Raw genomic sequence first — 26,957 nt, forward strand, 5'->3', positions numbered from 1 at the left:
GATGAAATGGGTATGATCTACGTAGAAGAGAATGGAGTAGAAGCTCCAACCATAGAGGAAGTTTTCGAAGCCATTAAGGCCCAGAAAAACAATAAAGCTCCGGGAGTTGATGAAATACCAGCAGAACTATATAAGGTAGGTGGCGACCACCTAGCAAGTCACATCCACGCGCTCATCAGAGACGTATGGCAAGAAGAGAAAATACCCGACGACTGGAAGAAAAGTATAGTATGCCCGATCTATAAAAAAGGAGACAAACTCCAGTGCAAAAACTACCGTGGAATCTCTCTACTATGTACAGCATATAAAGTCCTCACGTATATTATAAACCAGCGGCTCCAACCACTAGCAGAAAATATTATTGGAGAGTATCAGACGGGCTTCCGACGGGGAAGATCGACACTGGATCAAATATTCACAGTAAAACAGATCTTGAGCAAAGCATGGGAACACGATATTGATGTTCACAATGTGTTTGTAGACTTCAAACAGGCATACGACTCAGTCAAAAGGAACAAACTATACTATATATTGGCTGAATTGGCAATACCACACAAGTTAATAAGACTCATTAAAGCCACAATGGATGAAACTCAGGCATGTGTACGAATACAAAACCACCGGACAGACCTTTTTAACATTTCGCAGGGACTAAAACAGGGAGATGGGCTGGCCCCAACATTGTTTAACCTGGCACTGGAGTATGCGGTTAGGCAAATGCAAACTAGACGAGGAAATCTACTGACCAACCGAACGGTTCAACTGGCCGCTTATGCTGATGATATTAATATTATGAGTAGAACATCAACAGGAGCACAGGAAACATATGCAGAGTTAAAAACACAAACAAAAATGCTAGGTCTGGAAATTAACACAGAAAAAACAAAAATAATGACTCAGACGAGAAGAAATATAGTCCCAGAAAACATTATACATGAAGATGACATTGAAACGGTTGAAAAGTTTACATACCTGGGAGTAGAAATATATGCCGACGGATCAGAAGATGGAGAAATAAGGAAGAGAATAACGCAGGCAAACAGAGCTTATTTTGCCCTCTCCCATATATTTCGGTCAAAAAGTGTCCACCGAAATACAAAGATGAGAATCTATAAAACCTTAATTCGACCAATAACATGCTATGGCAGTGAAGTCTGGGTGCTGAAAGAAACATCCAAAAACAAACTCGACACATTCGAAAGGAAAGTACTTAGGAGAATACTAGGACCTGTGAGGGAAAACGGAATCTTCAGAAGTCGATACAACAACGAGCTTTATCAACTTTATAAGGAAACGCCCCTGTCAGACTTCATTAGATTACAAAGATTGCAATGGGCCGGACATGTGATAAGAATGGGAGAGGATAGGCTACCAAAACGAGCACTGAATGCTAGAATGCAAGGAAAGAGACCGGTTGGGAAGCCACGAAAGCGCTGGGAAGACACAGTAAACAGCGACGCACAAGCCCTTTTAGGAGTCCGTGTATGGAGAAGAGCAGCCACAGACAGGCAAGGGTGGAGGCAAAAAATAAAGGAGGCCAAGGCTCAATTTGGGCTGTAGTGCCGTAGAAGAAGAAGAAGTCGTAGTCTATGTACAAAACTCTGGACCACAAGTTGTTTCAGAAAGTCATCTAGCTAGGGATAGGCTAGTCTGATAAGGCGTGCAATATTGGCTTCAAATTCTTGAAGAGATTCACCAGATTTCTGCTGTCTGGACTCTGGACTAAACTGAATTTGGTACAGTTGCTGTAGACTTGGCACTTCTGATTTAATGGTGTTTTCAAATAAAGTTGTCACTCGATTGTCCGTCCACAATCAGTCAGTATCACTGCCCCCTCCTAGACTGGCGACCCTGCCAGTCCACTCTCTCCTCGATACGGAGCCAACCGAAGCAGATGCACGATCTTAATTTTTGTCTTTGAACGTTTGATGAATATAGTGTTGAGGCGATAACAATGAAAGATTTGTCTCAATGTTACCACTGACAACCGAGTGACCGCTGTAATTGAAATCACCCTTAAATCAAGCTTATCATAATGACATTTTTGGGAGATCGAAAGCGTTGGTAAAATAAATAAATTTGTACATCTATCTAACAATAAAACACTGAAAACGTTTGTTTTCTATACTTCCACAAAATTTATTATAACTATGTGACTACAGCTGTTTCGGCAGAGTGTCTTTCTCAAGTGATTTAGTTTACTATGGGTTTGCCTTTTTAAAGTCTTTAACTGAAGAGGTTGAGGAGTGGGGAGCTGTTTGACTTGAGTTGGTCATTCAGAATTATATCTGTATTTTTTAATTTATTAATTTCCAGAGATTATAATAAAGATAGCTGGAGGCCTTTATTTTGAATATGCAGAATTTTGAATATGCAGACTCTTCATTAAAAGAATGAATATGATCTAGAAGGTGAAGTGCGTATGTAGAAGTATCTGTTTTTCTATTGTTGAAAGTTCCTTATGTGTTCTGCTATCCGTTTGTCAAAGGTTCTGCCAGTTTGACCGATGTAGGTTTTCGGACAGTCACCATAAGTTAGTTTGTAGACACCACTCTGTAGTTGTTTTATCTTTAGGCTCTTATTGTTCTTAATATATTTGCTTAAGTTGTTGTTAGTTCCGAAAGCTGGTGTTATTACTTTCTTTCTTTATGCATCTGGCTATTTTTGTTGTTATCTTGCCAGTATATGTGATAGAGCAGAATTAAGGTACTGGGTTCTTTCTGTGGGGGTTGATATACTAATTTCAAGGCTTTCTTATGGAGTTTTTGGTTTAAAATTTCTATTAATTGTTTGTTCGTTATAGCCATTGCTTACTGCTATTTTTAATGATGTTCAGTTTTATTTAGAAGTTATTTTTTGACATGGGAATTTCTGTCAGTCTATGGTAGGCTGCTAATTTGTGTTGCGTAGGATGGGATGATGAATTGTGTATAGTTGTGTCAGTATGGGTAGGTTTATGATATACGGAGAACTCATGTTTGTTGTGTAGTCTTGTAATTGTTACATCTAGAAAGTTTATGAACTTATTCTGTTCTGTCTCTATTGTAAACTCAATATTGCTATGAAGTGAATTAATGTATGATAGAAATTGGTCAAGTTGCCTGGAACTAACAGAAATTAATTCACTTTATAGTAATATTGAGTTTACAATAGAAACAGAACAGAATAAGTCCATAAAATTTCTAGATGTAACAATTACCAGACTACACAACAAACATGAGTTCTCCGTATATCATAAACCTACCCATACTGACACAAATGTACACAATTCATGATCCGATCCTACACCACACAAATTAGCAGCCTACCATGGAATGATACATAGATTGACAGAAATTATCATGTCAAAATTAACTTCGAAATAGAACTGAACATCATTAAACAAATAGCAGTAAACAATAGCTATAACGAACAAACAATTAATAAAAATCTTAAACCAAAAACTCCATAAGAAAGCCCTGAAATTAGTCTATCCACCACCACAGAAAGAACCCAGTACCTTCTTTTCTATCACATATACTGGCAAGATAACAACAAAAATAGCCAGATACATAAAAAAGAAAGGAATAACACCAGCTTTCAGAACTAACAACAACATAAGCAAATATATTAAGAACAATAAGAGCCGAAAGAGAAAACAACTACAGAGTGGTGTCTACAAACTAACTTGTGGTGACTGTCCGAAAACTTACATCGGTCAAACTGGCAGAATCTTTGACAAACGGATAGCAGAACACAAAAGGGCTTTCAGCAATAGAAAAACAGACACTTCTACATAATACGCACGTCACCTTCTAGATCATAATAATTCTTTTAATGAAGAGTTTCAAATCCTGAATATTCAAAATAAAGGCCTTAAGCTATATTTATCAGAATTTATGGAAATTAATAAATTAAAAAATACAGATATAATTCTGAATGACCAACTCGAGACAAACAGCTCCCCACTCCTCAACCTCTTCAGTTAAAGACCTTAAAAAGGCAAACACATTGTAAACTAAATCACTTGAGAAAGGCACTCTGCCGAAACAGGTGTAGTCACATAGTTATAATAAATTTTGTGGAAGTATAGAAAACAAACGTTTTCAGTGTTTTATTGTTACATAATATAATAAATATTTAACTTTAAAGAGACACACAGTACCTATTTAGTACATATCTTCATATTAAAAAATGTTTTATTTCTTTATGATCATATTACTGTAAACTTTAGATATACTTACAACAAAGTATGTAAAAAAGGTTTTATTGATAATCACAAGCAACAAATTTCTAAACTTTTGAGTTAAACCACAGTATTAAAAACAAATGAAATAAACACACAATGAAATGCAAACACCGCTACAAAACAGCTGTTTAAAGCACAAAACATTATAGAAATGTTTTTAAGTATTTTGAAATTCCTATTGCGCATATTCGGACTCCGAGTTCGCTTCAGATCCCAAAGATCGGTTGGACTGGTTCCGAACTCGCAGTTCGGTTACCGCGAACGACAAATCTGACAAAATCCCGGACTAGCAGTTCAGAACTCGATTACCACGAACGCTCTTTTTTAAAGTGCGCATGCGAATTAATCCTGGACTAGTTCAGGATCGTTACCGCGAACGATACTATTGTGTTGAGGCGATAACACTGGAAGATTTGTCTCAATGTTACCACTGACAGCCGAGTGACAGCTGTATTTGAAATCACCCTTAAATCAAGAGTATCATAATGACATATTTGGGAGATCGGAAGCGTTGGCAAAATTAATAAAGGGCCTAGCCGGGTAAGATGATGAAAAGTGCCCCCAACTCGATTCGAATTCCATATAGGTCACCGTTTAGCATATATAGTGAAACTAACTTTCTGAAATTTTTAGCCCCCTAGATGGTCATGTGACCCACCTAGAGCCTAATTAGGCTTTTTAGGTTTTTATTTTTTATCTCAGCCGCATCGAGAACTAGCGAAAAACTTTAAATAAAAAATTTGTAAGATTTAAAAAGTTCTGTGCGAAATTTTTTTTTTAATTTTTGGCGGGAAATTAAAATTTTAGAACGATTTTAAAATTTTAAATGAGTATAAAAATATAACTAAGACATTCGTTTTCACGAAAAAAATATATAACGTGTATTTTTGCATAATATTTCACCCTGAATTTTTTCAAATTTTTAAAATTGGTGAAACGCACCTTCAAAAATAAAAAACCGCATTTTTTCGTTTTTTTTTTCGTTTTTTGATACAATTTTATACATATTTTTCAAAAAAGGTAACACCGTCACTGGAGCAGGTAAAAAATTTAAAAAGAGTTGGGGTTTGCTTAATAAAAATTTTTTGTAACACCATCCATTTTCAAGATACAGGGCGTTGAAGAAAACAAAATTTTACACATTTTTTACGATTTTGCCGAAACTACTGGCAACATTGTAATAACACTTGGCGAGTTTTAAGAGGTAGTTATTGTGCATGTTTTAACATACAATTAAGGATTTGATATTCATCATTGGCGCGCTTAGGGGTAATGGTCTGAAATTTTCAAAGAAAAAAAGATAGTACGCCACTGACATATTTCAAATTAACAATCATTTTTAAATTCCTCATTCAATTTGCTATAAAAAAACTATCTTATCATTTTTTCATACGAGGCGCCGTTTTGCTGCAAAAAATAAAATATATTAACGCTTCCAAAGTATTCGAATTAGTTTTTATAATGGACGTACGAGTTTACGTATGTAGATGTAGAAACTAAATAGAAGTTCGAATACTTTGTAAGGGTTAAGATGTTTTATTTTTTGATAAAAAATGGCGCGTCGTATGAAAAAATAGGAAGATAGATTTTTTGTCACAAATTAAACGAGGAATTCAAAAAGGATTGTTAATTTGAAATATGTCTGTGGCGTACTATCTTTTTTCTTTAAAAAGTTCAGACTATTACCCGTATACGCGCCAATGATAAATATAAAATTCTTAATTGTATGTCAAAAAATGCACAACAACTACCTCTTAAAACTCGCCAAATTTTATTACAATGTTGCCAGTAGTTTCGGCAAAATCGTAAAAAATGTGTAAAATTTTGTTTTCTTCAACGCCCTGTATATTGAAAATGGATGGGATTACAAAAAATTTTTATTAAGCAAACTCCAATTATTTTTGAGTAAATTACCTATTCTAGTGACGGTATTACCTTTTTTGAAAAACATGCATAAAATTGTATCAAAAAACGAAAAAAAAAAACCAAAAAAATGCTGGTTTTTTATTTTTAAAGGTGCGTTTCACCAATTTTAAAAATTTGAAAAAATTCAGGGTGAAATATTATGCACAAATACACGTTATACATTTTTTTCGTGAAAACGAATGTCTTAGTTATTTTATTATACTCATTTAAAATTTTAAAATCGTTCTAAAATTTAAATTTCCGGCCAAAAATTAAAAAAAAAAATTCCGGACAGTACTTTTTAAAGCTTACAACTTTTTTATTTAAAGTTTTTCGCTAGTTCTCGATGCGGTTGAGATACAAAATAAAAACTTAAAAAGCTTAATTAGGCTCTAGGTGGGTCACATGACTATCTAGGGGGCTAAAAATTTCAGAAAGTTAGTTTCACTATATATGCTAAACGGTGACCTATATGGAATTCGAATCGAGTTGGGGGCACTTTTCATCATCTTACCCGGCTAGGCCCTTTGTACATTTTTGATAAAACTTTTGAGTTCGCAATCCACGTGTTGGAAGGACTGTACACAGTACAATATTATTGATTTTTATAAATAGATTTTTAACCGTATTTCGTCAACACAGTTGAGGTCACCCTATACAGCGCAATATTTTCTGGCATCATTTTTAATCTCAGCCGGTACATTTCCCCTGATTTAATATTACATTTTAACAGCAATACATTCTCTTTACTCTTTCTGTTCTTGACTTCCCATTCTGATACCACGTTTTTCACCTTTACCAGGCGAAATTGTGCATCGGGGTAAAGAGCGGAAGTTATGTTCTCATTATTCCAATTCTTTAGCTTTGTTAAACATAAAACAAGTTAAGAAGTAAAAAACAAATTACTTATTTCAAAATTCAAGAGAGATGAAAGGAGTGTTTTCAGGACATAATTACTGAAGGAAATTAAAAGATCTGCGTTTGAGAGCAGATTGCAGTCTGATTTTTGCATTAGAGTTTAATGAAAGGGCAACAAATCAATTGCAAGTTCTGTCCGACAAAATACATGGGACGTTTTCGTAGTATGACGTTCCAAATTTCCCCTGTTCCCTGTTTCAGTGTTTCCATACATCAAAGTTTGTCCGACTAGACACCGTTAAGCTATTAACAAATTTTCAACGCGCTATTTATTGATCAACTTTTTTTGACACGCGGGATCCAGTCCTAGTATATTTGTCTCCCTATTGTAATTCGAACACCGAATTAATTAATAAAAGAAAACAAGTAATTTAAGATGACTCAGAGAGAAAGACGAAGTACTTAAAATGTATTCGAAAGAAACTTAAGAAACTGAATATAAATAAAGGATGTAGGACTTTGAGAAGATGTGTTAAAAACAGCTTATAAGACTTTAGCCAATAAAAAAAAGAAACAGAAACGGATCATGCCAATAAAATAAACAAGTGAAAAATGTTGAAATGGAAAAGAAACGGATATATCAAAAATATTTACAAAATAAACTTGAGAAAAAGAAAGAAATATTCAGGAGACAGGGAAGCAAAAACTGATGCTATTCCCAGAAACAGAAGACATAGGATAAAAGCATTTAAGGGAGTGGCACGAAACAGTGGTACAAACGTTAATGCAAAGAAACCTAAATACTTGAAAGCAAATCAACAGAATAGAGAAGTTAACAACATAAGATTACAACATTAAAAACGTGAAAAATTCTGCATATCCAGATTTAGTGGTCAACCCAGAAAACAATGTCAATGAAGTAAACTAAAAAATAAAATATAATAAATATATTGATCTTATTCTTCTTCTTAGTCGGTCGTCCGATTCGGACCTCGTGTCACCTTGAATTTTAAATGACATCTCTTAAACTGTCTCCGTCTTTCTCTATCCACTGCAACTCTGAATTAAAGGTTTAGGGTAAGAAGAGAACAAGTGGGTCGCGGTGGAAGTGGAGGTGGAGGTCACGGTCGATGTCGATATCCATGTAAAACAAACACATTGTAGTCAATGGAAGAGAACAGAGCAGGTAAGTCGCGGTGGGGGTTTAGCGCGATGCCATCCAGGAGGTTTACATGGATGCTTTTGAAAATAAAATGAGTTTGTTTTACATGGATGTCAACTGCGCGGCCTACAAGGATGCTTCCCTGTGATTGATCCGTTCGAAGCCAAGTTGTCATTACCCTGCGCTATCTGAGTTGATACTTTTTATATAATCCCTTTTTTGTATTCAGTTTATTTTTGAATTTCTAAAGTAATTAAATTCAGTAAATATTTTGAAATATGAAGGAGGATCTGATTATTTACAGCTGACATTTCATCACTATTATCACTTGACTGACACAACATCGCAAAAGTCTTTGTCATTCAAATTTCATTAAACTACTTCACTTGATAGTGGTTCCAGCTCGACTGACATCGCAAGTGACCTCCTTGCTATGTGCTGTAGACATCGACCACGACTTAACTAGTAGCATCCACCGCGACCTACACCTCCACCTCGACCCACTTGTTCTGTTCTTACCCTCAGTGTACCCTCTTTTGTAATGTTGAATGTGGTCCACATACCTTGTTGATGATCTTTCCCGGACTGTCGTTCCTTATGCAAATAAAAATTTTGCTAATGGCAAATGCAATATTGCCAGAAAAGTATTATATGCAAATTTTCCTATTAAACAAAAATCCACTTTTAAATGGTTTTGTTTTACAACATGTCTACACAATATAACAATCCACTTAACTTAAATCAACTGCTATTTTCCCTTTCATAGTTAGTTAATAAATTTTATTTTGCTTGTAGTCGGAAAGATAGAAGCGGATTTTTTGCGTGATAAGTAATATGGAAAAACTATACGGGGATATGTTGAATTAGTTGTGTACATGACTTTCCCCAACGGCCGGAAACCAGAGTGGGGGACAAGGGTAGTTATAAGGGGTCAAAGTCGCGGTTTTTATTATTTTTTTTGTGACGCTCGTGATAGAGATAGTGCACCAAAATTTGGGAATAAGTATGTCATGACGTAACTAAGTAAAATCTCTAGGGGCAGAACGCTGCGTGGCCGACAAGGGGGAGGGGGCATGGGTACATATAAAAATCTAAGGGATTTTTTGTGAAGTTCGTGATCGAGATACTGAACCAAAATTTGGGGGTAGGTAGATCAAGACGTAACTAAGCAACATCTCCAGGAGCGGAAACCAGAGTTGGGGATGAGGGTAGTTTTAAGGGGTCAAAGTGGAAGTTTGTATGTTTTTTTTTGTGACGCAGCACAACATTTGTCCCCCACGCAGCGTTCTGCCCCTGGAGATTTTACTCAGTGATGTCATGATCTACTTATTCCCAATTTTGGTGCACTATCTCGATCACGAACGGCAAAAAACCCCTTATATTTTTTTACTCACTCCTGCCTACCACCCCTTTGTACCCCAAGCAGCGTTCCGCCCCTGGAGATTTTACTTAGTTACGTCATGAGTCATGACCTACTTATTTCCCAAATTTTGGTGCACTATCTCGATCATGAGCGCCACAAAAAAAATAATAAAAACCTTGACTTTGACCCCTTATAACTACCCTCATCCCCCACTCTGGTTTCCGGCTCTGGAGATTTTACTTAGTTATGTCATGGTCTACTTATTCCCAAATTTTGGTGCACTATCTCAATCACGAACGTCGCAAAAAACCCCTTATATTTTTTATATTCACCCCTGCCCCACCCCTTTGTCGGCCACGCAGCGTTCCGCCCCTGGAGATTTTACTTAGTTACGTCATGACCTACTTATTCCCAAATTTTGGTGCACTATCTCGATCATGAGCGTCACAAAAAAAATAATAATAACCGCGACTTTGATCCCTTATAACTACCCTCGTCCCCCACTCTGGTTTCCGCCCGTTGGTGAAAATTATGTACACAACTAATTCAACATATCCACGTATAGTTTTTCCATATTACATATCAAGCACAAAATCCGCTCTCAGCTCTTAGACTATTGGTTTATATTAGATAGTAAATGGTGAGCTATATTTTTCGAGCACTTCGGTTATTTTGTAAAAAGCTATTAGTTAAAAATCCCTAATGTATCTTGTAGCAATGTGGTGTAATTCGGGGCTTAAATGTACTTTTTAGTTTTCTGGGATGAGATCAATCACGATCCTAGTTAATAAAAAGTACAGATAGAGAAAAATTGGCACAAGAATATTTTCAACGCGAGAAATCGACTCGTTTTGTTTTGCTTTTTATCTATCCTATGAAGTTATAGGACCAGAAATAATTAAACAAAATCCTGATATTTATTCACCGAACGATTTATATGTCATTTGGACTACAACAGTTAGAATTATTTACATACATTATCCACAGAGAACGACAGTTCTCACCAGTGGCGCACAACACCCCTACAAGCGACACTATATATACACGAAATTTTCGATTTTCTAAACCTGACTGAATTGAAAATTGGGCCAAATCCCATCTTAAAGTTTAGGAGAAGACTCGTCCATCCATATGTTACCTCTCCATTTTGGTCCAAGGGTGTGGATTTTACGGCCCTTCCCATTTAAAGCCTGTATTTCGTTCTCGTCCCCAAAACTCCCAAAAATTTCAAAAATTTAAGCCCAACCTTTGCGGCTTTTGATAGCACAGATCATTACCTTTCCAACGCATGTTTAATTTTGAAAATCGGTTATACCATTCAAAAGTTATCGAGCTCAGAAATATGACTCAATTTTTATTTAAAAAATGGAAAATGTTTGTGGATATGTATGTATGTATGTATGTATGTGTGTGGAAAAGTTACACCGATCTGAATTTTTTTTTCTGTGTTTCAAGAAGGTGTGAGGGCCGATTCAGAACCGGTCTAATTTTTGACTTCTGACTACCCGTAAGCCAGCTAGAGGACTAGGTAGATACAAAATAGCATATTTTTTGGACGTATATATGTTAGGTTCAAGGAAAGACAGGAAAACCGAAAATACACCAAATCAATAGGGTTGAGTTAGGCTTTCAAATGGCGTGTAAGCGATCAAGCTGAGACATACACACTGCTCACCATAGCCAAAAAACTGAAAAATTAAACTTTGAAAATTTTGGTTTTTCGACAATTACTAAAAATTTCAACCTACGAATTGCGCCAATAACTGAGCGTTTGTAGAAGGACTCAGGACGCGTCTAACGGTGTATACCTCATATTTGGGAAAATTTGAATTTTTAAGTTATAGGCTTCATAAGTATAATCAAATCTATTTCTTATGGGAAAAACGGTTTTTCAAGCTCAATAATTCCTGTAATACGTTCAGTTATCATACTCGATCTTGGATGCGTCAGATACTACTCATCAATACGTTTCAAATTCATGTTTAGTGATCAACATCAGGTAAACCGTTCAGAAGTTATAGAGCTCCAAAAGTATAATTAGTCCAGGAACTGAAATTTTTCACTTCGCAATTTTTACAGAATGGATAGATTTGCTTGAAAATTTGACAATAAGTAGTGGATAGTCCAAGGATCCAAATCTATATGATGCCGAAAGACGCTTTTACCATGGGGTGGTTGCCACCTCATCTCGAGGGTGGAAATTTTTTATTATATTTTGACCGCAAATGCTGGTAAAAATATTAATTATAAGCAAAAAATGTTCATTATACATTTTTTTGATAAAATTAATAGTTTTCGATTTATTGGTTATCGAAGCTGTTAGTTTTATATCGAGAAAATTACCAGAGAACGGTAGTTCTCGCCAGTGGCGCAGAAATACACCTCCCTACACGCGACATTATTATATACACGAAATTTTCAATTTTCTAAATCTGACTGAATTGAAAATTGTGCCAACTCCCATCTTCAAGTTCAGAAAAAGACTCACCCATTCATATGTCAACCATCCATTTTGGTCCAAGGGTGTCGATTTTACGGCCCTTCCTATTTAGGGTCTGTTTTTCGTTCTGGTCCCCAAAACTCCCAAAAACTTCGAAAATTAAGTCCGACCTTTGCGGCTTCTAACAGTACTGATCATTACCTTTCCAACGCATGTCTAATTTTGAACATTACCAGAGAACGGCAGTTCTCGCCAGTAGCGCACACCCACACCCCCCTACACGCGACACTATATATACACGAAATTGTCGATTTTCTAAATCTGACTGAATTGAAAATTGGGCCAACTCCAATCTTAAAGTTCAGAAAAAGAGTCACCAATTTATATGTCAACCATCGATTTTGGTTTAAGAGTGTAGATTTTACGGCCCTTCCTATTTAGGGTCTGTTTTTCGTTCTCGTCCCCACAACTCCCAAAAACTTTAAAAATTTAAGTCCAACCTTTGCGGCTTCTAATAAAACTGATCATTACCTTTCCAACGCATGTCTAATTTTGAAAATCGGTTATACAATTCAAAAGTTATAGAGCTTAGAAATGTGACTTAATTTTTATTTAAAAAAGGGAAAATGTTTGTGGATATATATGTATGTATGTTTGAAAGTTAAACCGATTTGATATTTTTCCTCTATGTTTGAAGAGGGGGTCAGGGCCGATTTAGAACCGGTGTAGTTTGTGACTTTTGACCACCCATAAGCCAGCTATAGGACTTGGTAGGTATAAAACGGCATATGTTTTGGGGGTATATATATTCGGATCAAGAAGAGCCAGGAGAACCGCAAATACATCAAATTAATAGTGTTGACTTAAGCTTTCAAATGGTGTTTAAGCCGTCAGGATCAGACATACACACGGCTCAGTATAGCCGAAAAACTGAAAAACTAAACTTTGAAAATTTTGGTTTTTCGACAATTACTCAACATTTCAACCTACAAATTGCGCCAATAACTTAGCGTTTGTAGAAGGACTCAAGACGAATTTAACGGTGTATACTTCATATCCCGGAAAATGTGAATTTTTTAGGTTATAGGCTTCATAAGTATGATAAAATCTATTTCCTGTGGGAAAAACGGTTTCTCAAGCTCAATAATTCCTGTAATAGCTTCAGTTATCATACTTGGCCTTAGATCCATCAGATACTACTGGTCAATACGTTTCAAACTCGGTTACTGATCTACTACTCGGTTTCAAACTGATCAAAATCGGTTAAGCCGTTTAGAAGTTATTAAGCTACAAAAGTATAATCCAATTAACGCGAAATGGTTTATGTAGTTGTAGTGGTTACGACGCTAAATTTGATCTGGCAACGGGCAATCCGACTTCATTTATCGGCCATCTTAATATTTTTTTTTCAATCTATTTCGAATAAAAAAAAATCTAGTGTACATTCGATGGACACTAGATCATTTGGGAGATAATGCAACAAAGGTGACCATTTATAAAGCTTGACGTGTAATAGAGGAACATTGTATTCAACTTCATACATTTAATTTATAAATAACTTTGAAACACTCCTGATACAAGAATAAAAAACCGCTAAACGCCGTAAAAATGAGTGGCGCATAAAATATTCCAGCTACAAAAGATCTGATATGAATATTACGTGGCGCGAAAATGGATTTTCATTTGATGCAAAACAAAATTCTAGTTTTATTTTAAAAGATTTTTCCATAATATTTGCTAACTTTGAAGTAAACGCGCCACAAAAGAGTTTCAAAATTCAAACTGTATCAAAGTTACTCTTTTGTGGCGCGTTTACTTCAAATTTAGCAAATATTATGGAAAAATCTTTTAAAATAAAACTAGAATTTTGTTTTGCATCAAATGAAAATCCATTTTCGCGCCACGTAATATTCATATCAGATCTTTTGTAGCTGGAATATTTTATGCGCCACTCATTTTTACGGCGTTTAGCGGTTTTTTATTCTTGTACAGATTTACAATGATAGGCAATAAAATTTGGTTGGTTAACAAAAACTATTTGAAACGCTGCGCAAATTATTTGAAACGTGTTTAAATGACCTTAAGTGTCAGAGGAGTGTTGGGCAGGAATAGACTGGATCAAAGACATGTGAGGGGTCTTGTAGGGTTCTGTGTAGAGCATCATCTTGCAATTAGAATCACGATTTATCAGTTACCATACACGTAGATTTTTAGTTTAGAAACAGTTAAATTTAAAATTCAAACTATTTTTAATTTTAGCTTAGGTATATATTATGTTTATTATATTTTTAGCTATTTTTCTCGGTATTACCAATGCTGGAGCTACCCTTATTGGATTCTTTTCGACAATGGTTGTTGGATTATTTACATTTCAAAATGTAAGTATGAGTTTCTCTGTAAGTATGAATTATTTGTTTTTTTATTAACCATATCAACTACTAAGAGTTTTTCCTGGCTTAGGGATTAGTATAATTTGAGCTGCCTTCCACAAAACTCGGAATCACCACGTCCTTAAAACAGCATAGTATTTGTGTCAAATACCTCAGTCCTTTATTTTTGAAAGGTGTTTCAAAATTTTAGCACTAATTAAGTCGTATCCTGTAAATTTTTTGCATTCAATATATGTATGGATATTGTGATATGGTTAACAGTAGCATTTTGATTAGGCAGTTCAATTGATATGGGGTTTCCTAATTTATTTTCAGCGATGTATAGTTGGAAGGCTTTTTCTAAGTGATCGGCAAAAACATTGGCTCTGTTCTTATTACTTTTTGCCTAGTGACCATCTGGAATGCATATCGGATAGTTTATAAATTGAGGCCTTTTTAATTTTTCTAGAGCTTTCCATAACTCGTAATCAGTAGCTTCTGAAGCTGCCAAGTTCCAACAAGAATATAGAGATCTAACAAGGTATCCAGATATTCACAAAAATCATTCCATTTAGTGTTTTAATCTAAGCTTTGAGCTTGTATAATGTCAGTGCTGATTATAAACCATATGTATAAACGAGAAAACTCGAATATCTGGGTCACAAAATGAAAGAGGAAAAGTACTCCCTGCTAAGGCTTATAATCCAAGGAGAAATCTCGGGAAAGAGAAATGTGGGACGTAGGAGGATTTCCTGGTTGCGAAATTTAAGGGGGTGATACGGGTGTAGTTTAATACAATTGTTCAGAGCTGCAGCCAACAAAGTTAAGATTGCTGTGATGGAAGCCAACTTCCGATAGGAGACGGTACTGCAAGAAGAAGAAGAAGTGCTGATTATAATTAGGATTGGAGAATGGTCAGGAGACACTTCAAGACAAGAGTTTGCCAACTTTTGTTGGCAAATGTTTTTTTTCAAAAATCAATTACTATTAATTTAATTAAAATTATTTACGGCCCCTATTTGACTGCGAACCTGTTGTTATGAATGTATTTTCCTATTCTTTTTTTTTTATTTTTTTTTATTTATTTATGCCTCAACCTCAAAGGGTCATTGGCGCAATACACTTAAAAGGTTTACAATTTATTTAGTACATTTATAGAATACAAGTATGATGTCAAATTGTTCATATCAGTTCCGTCACTTAATATTGCTTGTAAGGTGTCTTGTAGTTTATATTGAAGTCTCTCCATGCAATAGAGGGGACACTCCAGTAAAATGTGGCGAACACTGAGAACAATATCACATACGTAGCACTGTGGTTTTACTTCACTTTCCAGCAGATGTTTATGCGTGATGGCGGTGTGGCGTATTCTCAGACGAGAGAGAATGGTTTGATGTAATCGCTTATTTGGGGTTGATTTCCAAGGTAGTATTGAATGTTTTACTTCTCGCAGTTTGGATGTTGATTGATTCCACTTCGTTTGCCAAGCATTGATTACCAAGTTCTTGATTACAGGTTTTACATCTAGATATGGAATGTTTCTGATTTCTACAGCTTCCGTGCTTAATACTGCTAGTTTTGCCAATGAATCTACTTCTTCATTATCAGCAATTCCGATATGTGATGGAATCCATACAAAGTTGACATTGATATTCATAGTTTGCAATCGGCGTAATGCTGATTTAATAAGTAGTAGACTTGAATGAAGAGGATATAGGTCATTTAAGGCAGTTACAGAACTTAGGGAATCCGTAATAATGACAGGATTTTTCATGTTATTTTCTACCACAAAATTTATTGCGTTGAGGATAGCGGTTAACTCGGCTGTATAAATGGAAGTTAATTTCGGGGGTTTAATTAATATTTTAGTTTTACTGAACATAAATGCTGCTCCCACTCCCTCCATGGTTTTAGAGGCATCGGTATATATAAGATTATGATTGATGTATGTCTTGAGTTCTTGGAGGGCATATTGCGTAGGTTCCACTGGATAATCGAGAATGAAATTATTTATCTTTTTCAAATTCAATTTTTAATTCGGTGTTTGTGTCTGGTTGTATGAATTTAAGTATTTTGTTTCGAAGTCTGGTGCATCTAGCTTTTGATTTCTTATTTGGTAAATTTTCGTGTAGTTGACTTAAAAGATTCAATAGGCTTTCGAGATCGTTTGTATAAATTTTTATTAAGCTTATTGGGTCAGGGGTACCATGAACATTTTCCAATATATCTACGAATGTTTCATAAGATATTGAATGTGTTACTGAAGTATCGTCATACATTTTTGTATGCTGAATTTTTTATATCTTCCATTACTTTGATCTTGTATCTGTGATTGAAGACTTTGGCTTTTTTAATTTTGGAGCTGGAAAGGAGATGTTTTCTGGAGTATCATTTGGGGGAGGGCTTATAATTTCAGAAATAGTTCGTTTGTTTGAAGGAGGATAGTGTGATATTTGTTGGGTGTCAGTAGCGGGTAAAATATGAATATTAGGTTTAGTCGATAGTGTAGGAGTAAACGAAGATATAGTTTGCGTTCGGGGAATGTACTCATTGTTTATTTGATCAGTTGAGGTAGTTGGAGCGATTGAAGCAGTTGGAATGTTTTCATTGTTTATTTGATCAGTTGAGGTAGTTGGAGCGATTAAAGCAGTTAGAATGTTTTCATTGTTTATTTTACCAGTTAAAGTAGTTGGAGCGGTTGAAGCAGTTGGAATGTATTCGTTGTTTATTGGATCAGTTGAAGTAGTTGGAGCAGCATTTTGTATTTGAGATGTTTGGGTTTCCGAAACAGTTGGACAATATTCAGTCAAATGTCCCGCATGTCTGTAAATAGTACATAAATCTTTCTCCATTACAAGAACTATACGGTATGATATCATTTCGTAATTTACAAGTATTGAGTCAGGTATGGATGAGACAGGGGAAGAAATAAAAGTATGCCTTATGAAACTGTAAATGTGTTTGTAATAATCAGGATTTGATGTACCAATTTTTAAAAAAATTATTGGAGTTACCAAATTTAATCCCAAATTGGAAAGTTCATTTTAAACAATTGAATGAGGGATTGAAGGACAAACATTTGATATCAATAATCTTTCAGTTGGTGATACCAATCTACGAACCTGAATTTTTTGGTGGTTTACAGTTATTATTCCCTTATTAACTTGTAGAAAATTGTTAACTTAAGGAGGGGGTATGGTTTGAAATCAACATATCAAGCACATTTTTGTGATTTTTTTTCGAAGCTATGGTACAATTATTTTATTTTTAAATTAAATAAGCATATTAAGTACAATTCAAAGAATACTTAGAAAAAAATCCAATCCAAAATATTGGAAAATAAGCCATTGGTGACAAATTTTGACAGGCAGCTCACAAAAAAATGGATTTTGCGGTGGACATCAGAACTCGTCACTCGATCATAAGAAACAAAAAATTCAAAAAGATTTAATTAGCTTATGAGTTTTACGAGGTCACAACGTCGAGTTTTTTTATTTTTAATGATTTTTGAATTTTTGGTATCACCCAGAAATCAAAAAAATGAAATTTTTGGTAAAAATTTTGTGAAAATCAACAGACTTATTATTGTTGAACAAAAAATAAGCAAAAAAAAAGAAAAATATCTCGACGTTGTTACCTCATGAAATGTCTAAAGAAAATATGTGCAAAATATTATCAGGTAGATCGGCTCAGTAGTTTTTCAGTTACAATGTCCACCGCATTTAAAAAAGCAGTTTTGAGAAAAATGCGTTTAAAGTTTTGACAACTGCATCTTCATCTTCTTATTTGTCTGCCAAATCGTAAAGTGATGCAGATTGGAATATGTTTTTTGAATCGAGGAGTAATCTACAAAAGAGAAGGCGAACAGTTGTTTAACGTTTCTCACTACGCTCAAGCTGTAACAAAAATACTACTTTGCAGTAGTATTTGTAGAACTAGAATGCTAAGGTGAAATGATGAGTGGGTGAGGAACTGATAATAGAAGTATGGGGAGACAGAGGCAAACTAAATAGAATTGGCTAGCAAGAAATGCAAGAGAACGACTTGACACTCAAGGATGGGTACGGCTCGTTTGCATGCCTGTCGAAGAACAGTAGCTTAAACTAAAGAGGGATGATGACTAGAACCAGAAATATGAATATAAAAAGAGAGGCTTATAAAATAGATAGAATAAATATTAATATAATAAAAATAGAAAAATATAAGAGATAAATAGACTAAATTGCGGGCGCCAGAAGTAGGGATGGACCGAACTCCCAGGTATCTTACACTGCTGTAAATTATTCAATATATTAAATTATTAAATTCAAAAATGGGAAAAAAAATAATTGATATACAAACAAATAAATATTTATTAAAATATAACTACCTAGATTATTGACAACCTCTGAGTTAGAAAAAATACAACCTATGTAACTCTAAAATGACAATTTGACTTAACTACTTATCTGAATATGAGTATACAACTATAATTACATTAGTACTGGGGTAGCTCTTATATGGAGCGTACCCCCAACTTACACTAAGGTTAAACAACAACCTTCACCAAATAATCGTACGATTGTAATACGTACAGCAACGTTAAATACTACAAGAAATCAATACTAAAATACCTACCTAGGATGAACCATACAAATATATATAACTCAATGAGTTGAATAGGCAACACCTAACTGAACCAACGCAGTCCTGGATGATAAAGATCCTTTTTCTGACTCGTGGTTTTTTAATAATGACTAAGTAAAACTAATAGCTATCCTGAAGGGATAGGGATTAGGGATTGAATTTAATTTAATAACAAATGAATTTAAGTTAAGCAAACAAATTGGGAATTTAAATTACAAGAAACAAGCTAATAATATTAAAATATATATATAGTTATATGAAAAATATGGGAAACAAGTCTAATAATATTAATAAAAAATAAATGTAAGGAACTACTGTATGGGAAAAGGTTATTTGGGCCCAAATTATCCTCTTTTACAAAGAGACATACAGGTGTGGGAGCGCTATTGAATTATGTGTATGTTAATTACTTAAATGTTCTGGATATTATAAAAAAAATAAGTGTATAAGTGTACTGGTATAGGTAGATAACTATTGCACTGTTAAATATAAAAAGTTCCCGAAACAAACCCGATTGACCTGATATTGTCCCCACAAGTTTTCCTTACTACTTCTCAGTAAAGTCTTAAGCACAGAATGGTGCTACGCAGTCAACCGTAACACGGCAATTCTCCAAAATGCAGGATAATGAAGAACAAAAATTACATGTTCCTCTAGTACTTGTCCCCTAGGTGACTTGGTCGAAAAGCGGTCCTTCTCAGGTGGTAGGAGTAGTTAAAAGATTTTCCCCAGTGGCTAAAAAAATAGAATCCTGGTTTTACTTCCTTGTAATAATGTAGGGAAAAGTCAGAGAAAGAAAAACAAAAATCAGGAAGTTTTTATTTAGAATAAAGAAGAATCAGAAAAAGCTATCTCATTAGAAAGGAAAAAACAATCTTCCACTAGACTGTTTGGTGACCTTGTCATAAGATTGGCATATAAAATGGCCTTGACTCGATAATATGTAGACAAGTAAGTCTAAAATTTAAATGCTGAATATATTTATTTTGGAAATAGCTTTTCATAAAAATAGTATAGTTATTAAATGATATGGAATAATGCCAAAGTAGTGTAAGAATTTATGAAAATACCAAATATCGGAACAGAATCGGTGGATATGATGTACGGAATTTATTATGTTTCAGAACTTCATGATTATAATATACAAAATTGGAATTGGGTAATATGTGATGTAACATAACCCCACAAATTACGAGATATGATAATTTTATCAGATATTTATGACAAAAGGCTTTCCCTCTGAGTGGATATTACAGACAATGAAATAGTTAAAAGATACTAGCCTTACTTAATAAGCTCACTGCAAGATTTAATAGTAATTTTTTTTAAGACGTCAAATTAGACAAACAAAAAAATATGGCGTTATATAGCGTGTAAAGAAATTATTTACCAGATAGCCCACAAATCACTGCTGCGAACCTCCAACCTCGTTTATTCAGCCCACTAAACACATACGTAATAAACTTGGATAATTTATTTTCAAAATAATACTATGACTTACAAGAATGAAATATTCGCCACTTTTACGTGGATAGGTTATCTGCCACTAGGTACTTATTCGGTTGAAGTCTCCGACCAAAGTGATATCTTATTTTCCGTTCTACGCCGACCATGTCACAATACGGTTCATGGGTTTACCGCCAGGAGTACACAAGGTACAAAACGTACAGGTCTGCTAATCTATAGGTTTGTGATGACGTCAGTGAAAGACGAAATATTTATTAGTAATTGTTTCAAGTAGAATTTAATAACAGAACATTATTAAAATTTAAATCGCATAACAATAAAAATGATTAGAAGTTAACGGAATGTTATAAAGCGTGCTGGCGCGAAGTCGCGGCAAAACGAGTCGAAGATAGGGATATTGAACACTCTGTATCTCTGGTAATTTTAATCCGATTATTTTGAAATTTTCAGAGAGTATTCTTGAAAGTATGCATTTTTATTTGAAATAATAAAAAAATTAAATATTTCAAACCATACCCCCCCCCCTTAAGTTTCGCTTGCTAGATAAATACAAATTCGACCATTTGACATTTTAGAGGAGAAAAGAATATTTTTAGGATGCATTAAATCACCAATTGCAAACAAATATTCTTCCAACCTTGTATATTCCAACGCAGGAAAACTACTGCTTGTGATTTTAACGGGAATTTGAGTAAATTTTGATTAGTGACAGTGGCAAAAGATTGTTTCATAGTTGTATTTGGTAAAGTATGCTCCAGTTCTTGATCAGGAGCCCCAAGAGGCGGAAAACTATTCATTTTCAATTATTATTGTTATCGATAAATTTTAGAAGTACGGTCCTGTCCCTTTGATACCAGAACTGATAGCAGGTAGGTATAAAAAGTTGTTGCTTTATATCCAAAATTGATTACTGTCTACGTGGATTTAGCGTAAATGTTAATTATTTGGATTAAATAATAATTTGTACTCACAGTTTTTATACTTGCCGTAAGAACAATCACTTAGATTCACTCTTTACGTAAAACTAGAATTACTTTGTTGCTTTTTAACACTTAAAAACTAGTTTCATTATGGAGCTTGTTTTAAGCGTACGACTCGTTCGATTTCTAATTAGGAAGTCCTCTCCCATTCTTAAATTTATATAAGAAGTGATTTTAATTAACTAATATTTGAACATAATGATTTTGCAGTGGGATCTGGTACAGTTACATCTGCATTTATACATCATATAGATGTGGAATCTTTATAATAATTGTATCATTAATTACTATCAAGTTTCTAATAAACAATTTATTATCTGGTAAGTGATGCGGATATTTCAGCGACAGCATACATTTCACTTGTGTTGTACGGTGAAACGTATTCCAGCCTGACGACAGAGTCCATTAATCCAGGCAACTTGAGATGTAATTAAATGTGTAGTACAACGTTGGGTAAACTGAACGAAGTTATTTTGTGAATTTTTTATGTTTGTAAATTCACGTGCCAGAGCGGCGTGAGTAGGTAAATTAAGCGTTTAACAAAACGAGGAAGATATAATCCGGTCAACTTAGACATCAAAATGCTTGGCAAATAACAAAAATTGCTGGAGAACCAAATTTTGGTAGAGAGCTAGCGTATACCTTAACAAATAAAGTTTAAAAAGTCCCCATCGATCCCTTGTGTGCGTCAAAAGTTATTCGGGGTCAAAGGTCAAAATTTGAGATTTTTTGGATTTTTTTCGAAGACGGTAAGTTTTATCAAAAAAAACCTCAAACCAATGTTGTAGATCTTAAAATTCTCTACAAAAATAGTCCTTACTATTTTTTCCCTAAGAGTTGCCATTCCTGAGATATCGCGATTCAAAGAGTCACATTATACATGATTTGCACACCTTTTCACACCACCTGTGAGGTAGTGTACTCGGCGCGTTTTTTTTTACCGTGGTTTCCCCTGTAGGCCTACTCCACTAACTGTTTTGACAATTTTAGGATAATTTAAGGAAACAATACCGGTCAAGTTCTAGATAATACCTTATTATTGATATTGATTATTGATATTGCTATTGATTATTAGGTTAACTATTGTTTTGATTTCTTTAGATATTTTAATCAGATTCATATTCTTGAAAGTCTACTTCAACAGTCAAGTCTTCTTCGATTTCATCTTCTTCCTCTTCCTCTTGCTGGATGTTCAGAAATTGTTCAAATGTGACTGAGTCATTGGTCTCTTCATTAAAATCACAGGAGTCTTCCTCTGTTGTACTAAACTGGACATTTGAGCAAGACTGACCTTGGCAGTTGGTACACACTAGAGAACACAGCAACCCGACTTTTTTACATCCACATTTGGCACTACAACCTTTTTTGCAATTGCAAAAAATAGTGTTAAGGAGTTTTTCTGGAGCAGGTGGGAGTAAGCTTTTAATCGGTTCCAGAGTATTATCTATTAATTTCCAACCCCAGTCTTCTGGATTCAGTTCATTGCCTAGCCATGTTTGAACTTGATAATATACTCGATACAAATGTTGAAAAGCAGATGCTGATGTTGGAGGAAGACATGATAGTTGTACTTGTTTCATGTTTCGCGTAATTTTTACAAAAGTTAAATATCGGTATTTATCAAGACAAATAATTTTTTTTGGAGCTCCATAAACCGCAAGAAGAAAGCGAATTCCTTCCGTAATTATTGTTTGCGGTGTAGAATCAAGTTCTGTAAAAACTTTACAGCAGTCAGTCAAATCTTTTTTTTTTTCGAATAATTTAAGTACTGACGTTTTGCCCCTTCTGTACATTGCGGACGTAGTGTCGCAGCCGGTTATCGCATGTAAAAATAAAATGTACTTTTGGCATTTGGGATAAGCCGATAAAGTATTCGAAGAATATATCTCTGTTCGCTGTTGAGCCCTTCCAGGTTTCAGAAAATAAATAACTTTATCTACTGGAGACCTTGCAGTAATCAGTACCAACAAATCAACACCTTCACCAACTACAATTGTTGTGTTTGTTGCCTTAAATTTTTCAATTGCTGTCTCAATTATAAGGACATCTGCCTCATTTTTAGCTTGTTTCACTTCAATATTCGCAGCTGTTAATTTGTCAGTTAACATTTCAGCCTTCTTTCAGCTTTCATCTTGCGGTTTATGGAGCTCAAAAAAAAATTATTTGTCTTGATAAATACCGATACTTAACTTTTGTAAAAAATACGCGAAACAAGAAACAAGTACAACTATCATGTCTTCCTCCAACATCAGCATCTGCTTTTCAACATTTGTATCGAGTATATTATCAAGTTCAAACATGGCTAGGCAATGAACTGAATCCAGAAGACTGGGGTTGGAAATTAGTAGATAATACTCTGGAACCGATTAAAACCTTACTCCCACCTGCTCCAGAAAAACTCCTTAACACTATTTTTTGCAATTGCAAAAAAGGTTGTAGTGCCAAATGTGGATGTAAAAAAGTCGGGTTGCTGTGTTCTCTAGTGTGTACCAACTGCCAAGGTCAGTCTTGCTCAAATGTCCAGTTTAGTACAACAGAGGAAGACTCCTGTGATTTTAATGAAGAGACCAATGACTCAGTCACATTTGAACAATTTTTGAACATCCAGCAAGAGGAAGAGGAACAAGATGAAATCGAAGAAAACTTGACTGTTAAAGTAGACTTTCAAGAATATGAATCTGATTAAAATATCTAAAGAAATCAAAACAATAGTTAACCTAATAATCAATAGCAATATCAATAATCAATATCAATAATAAGGTAATATCTAGAACTTGACCAGTATTGTTTCCTTAAATTATCCTAAAATTGTCAAAACAGTTAGTGGAGTAGGCCTACAGGGAAACCACGGTAAAAAAAACGCGCCGAATACACTACCTCACAGGTGGTGTGGAAACGTGTGCATATCATGTATAATGTGACTCTTTGAATCGCGATATCTCAGGAATGGCAACTCTTAGGAAAACAAATAGTAAGGACTATTTTTGTAGAGAATTTTAAGATCTACAACTTTGGTTTAAGGTTTTTTTTGATAAAACTTACCGTTTTCGAAAAAAATCCAAAAAACCTCAAATTTTGACCTTTGACCCCGAATAACTTTTGAAGCACACGTGGGATCGATGGGGACTTTTTAAACTTTATTTGTTATGGTATACCCTAGCTCTCCACCAAAATTTGGCTCTCCGGCAATTTTTGTTATTTGAAATGTCTATATAGACCGGGTTAATAAGCATTTACTTCCAATCTTTCCATCAAAAATTTTAGGCGAATGTATAACCAGTTCATGAACAAATAAATTTTCAATGTAGTAACAGTACATGAGTGCGATTCACCAGACGAAAATTATACATTTTATTTATTGAAATCAACATATGTACCTTGCATTTTACTTTTTTTCTTTGTACCTAGCGTTATACATAGCGTTATTTATACTTCTTCTTACGGTATCTATCCCTTCCGGATGTTGGCGATCAGCATGGCTATCCTAACTTTGCTTGCGGCCATTCGGAATAGTCCGGTTGTATTGATTGATATTGAATCACTTTCTTAGGTTTTGAATTCAAGATATCCTTCTCCTTGGCCCATTCTTTGTCCTTGATCTCGAACACCTCGAGTTTTTTTAAGAAGCTTTCGAAAGTGTTCATACCTCTACTCTTTATAATAACGTAGAATGTAATACGCCAATGTAACCAGAAAGAAGAAGATTTTCTGTTGGAGTGAATGCACAGAGAGTGATAAACTCCAACAGACGGAGGAAAAAGAGGATCTACTTAATGTAGCCAAAGGAACAACAATGTGGCTTCTGCGTTGAAGAAGCTGAAGTCTCAAATACTACTTTGCAGTAGTACTTGTATGGAAAGATGCTAAGACGAAGAGTATAGAATTGATATAGGACTGAAGATGAAAATTATGAATAGATGGATGTAACTTGAATAGCTAGCTCAATATGCAAGAGAATGGCCACTTGACACTCAAGGAAGGATTCGGCCAATTTGCACGGCTATTTCTGGCTGGACAATAAATTAAAGGAAATGTCAATTATGGCTAGAAAAGAAGATATTAAGACAATGTTCACAAAGTAGATAGGGTAAATATAATAATATAATGAAAATAGAATAAATTTTTGGGCGCCAGAAGAAGGATAACTGGGTTAACCCTCTTCCAGGTATTCTACGCTGCTACAGAGTATATTAAATTTGTAATAAAAGTATATTAAATGTACAAATATAAAGGAGTAATATGAGAAAAAAAAATATGCACAATAAATATTTATTTATTAAATTTAACTACTAGATGTTCACAATCTCCGAGTTAAGACAAGTAACTAGTCTGTGACTCTAAAATGACAAAAAAAAAAATGATACTAGTGAAAGTCAATTACAAAATTATCACACAAATGTGATCTAAGAATAATCTTAATAAGGTTAGAAAATCTGAAGAAGGGTACCTCTAATACAGATTGTACAACTTACACCTAGGTTAGTAGAACCTTCACCAAATAATAATTGTACGTTTATAATACGTACACCTTAATTAAATACTACCTGATATCGTAAATAATATATATATATAACTCAATGTGAGTTGGACAGGCACAAGCCTTTATCGAATAAATAAACCTACGGTTGGATACAACAGATCCTTTTCTAACTCGTAGTTTATAATAATAATAGCAAGTGAAACCAGAAACAATTCTGAGGGAATAGAGTCCAGAAGTTCATAGGAATTTAATAAGTTAAAGTTAAAATAAAGTTAATAATTGAAATTTTGAATAATATTTGAAGTTAATTTTGAAAAATCTAATTCAACCTATACTAAAATAATGAAATGAGTTTAAATAATTATATAAAAATGGAAACCAGCATAAAAATAATCAAAATATGAGTACCGACTACTATTGTAGGGGAAAATATCTGAGCTCAGAGATCTTTACCTTAGATATTGCAGAGTATTGGGGAACGCTATTAATTAAATATTATGTTGTTAAGGAAAAAATACCATAAAAATATAAAACAGGAAAAATGTGTGTGCAATTGAACTACAAAAATGTACTAAATATCACAAAAACAGTCTGTCTTTACTAATAGCACAGTAAATGTTCCCAAACAAACCCCTTTTACACAATCTTCGAGTTGATGTAAGGAGCACCCAAGGGTGCTAACTCTCGCTAGCAGCTGTCCTGCTGGAGGTACAGGAGAGGAAGACTGGTAGAAAGCAGCTGAAGGTACTCAAGACTGGTGGAAAGCAGCTGGAGGTACTCGAACGAAAATGTGGGGAAATAATCCAGGCTGGTCGCCTAGTGATTGTTTCTCTCAGTGTGGTCTGGCCTTGGTGTGGTTGTTAGGTGACCTTAAGATTTCATGGTAGGTGCTAAAAAAAACACAGTGTGGTGTTACTACCAATCTACCAATGTCAAAAAAAAGAAGCAAGAGATACGAGGAAGTGTTTTTATTCCTATGGGAATAAGAAGAAATAGGTCATTAAGTCCAAAAACTTGAATGACTAGACAGCTTGACCTTTTATCAAGTTGTTATCAGATGACCTTGGTCAAATAACACA

The 26,957-nt window shown here is 34.6% G+C and overlaps 1 protein-coding gene and 1 long non-coding RNA gene across 2 annotated transcripts in view; one reads left to right on the forward strand and one right to left on the reverse strand.

Moving 5' to 3' along the window:
- The window catches only part of LOC126891843 (sialin-like), a 79,230-nt gene that overhangs the window by 38,470 nt on the left and 13,803 nt on the right, over window positions 1-26,957 (forward strand). The window contains exon 9 of the mRNA XM_050661174.1: window positions 14,249-14,334. Within this exon, the coding sequence (XP_050517131.1) occupies window positions 14,249-14,334 (86 nt within the window). The remainder of the gene's footprint in view (window positions 1-14,248; window positions 14,335-26,957) is intronic.
- LOC126891851 (uncharacterized) lies at window positions 18,660-20,761 on the reverse strand. The gene is made up of 2 exons (XR_007700593.1): window positions 20,342-20,761; window positions 18,660-19,686 (listed from the first exon to the last, which is right to left on the reverse strand). It is a non-coding gene; the product is annotated as an uncharacterized LOC126891851 (long non-coding RNA).

Source organism: Diabrotica virgifera, chromosome 9 (genome assembly GCF_917563875.1).
Source record: "Diabrotica virgifera virgifera chromosome 9, PGI_DIABVI_V3a".
NCBI classification, from domain to species: domain Eukaryota; kingdom Metazoa; phylum Arthropoda; class Insecta; order Coleoptera; family Chrysomelidae; genus Diabrotica; species Diabrotica virgifera.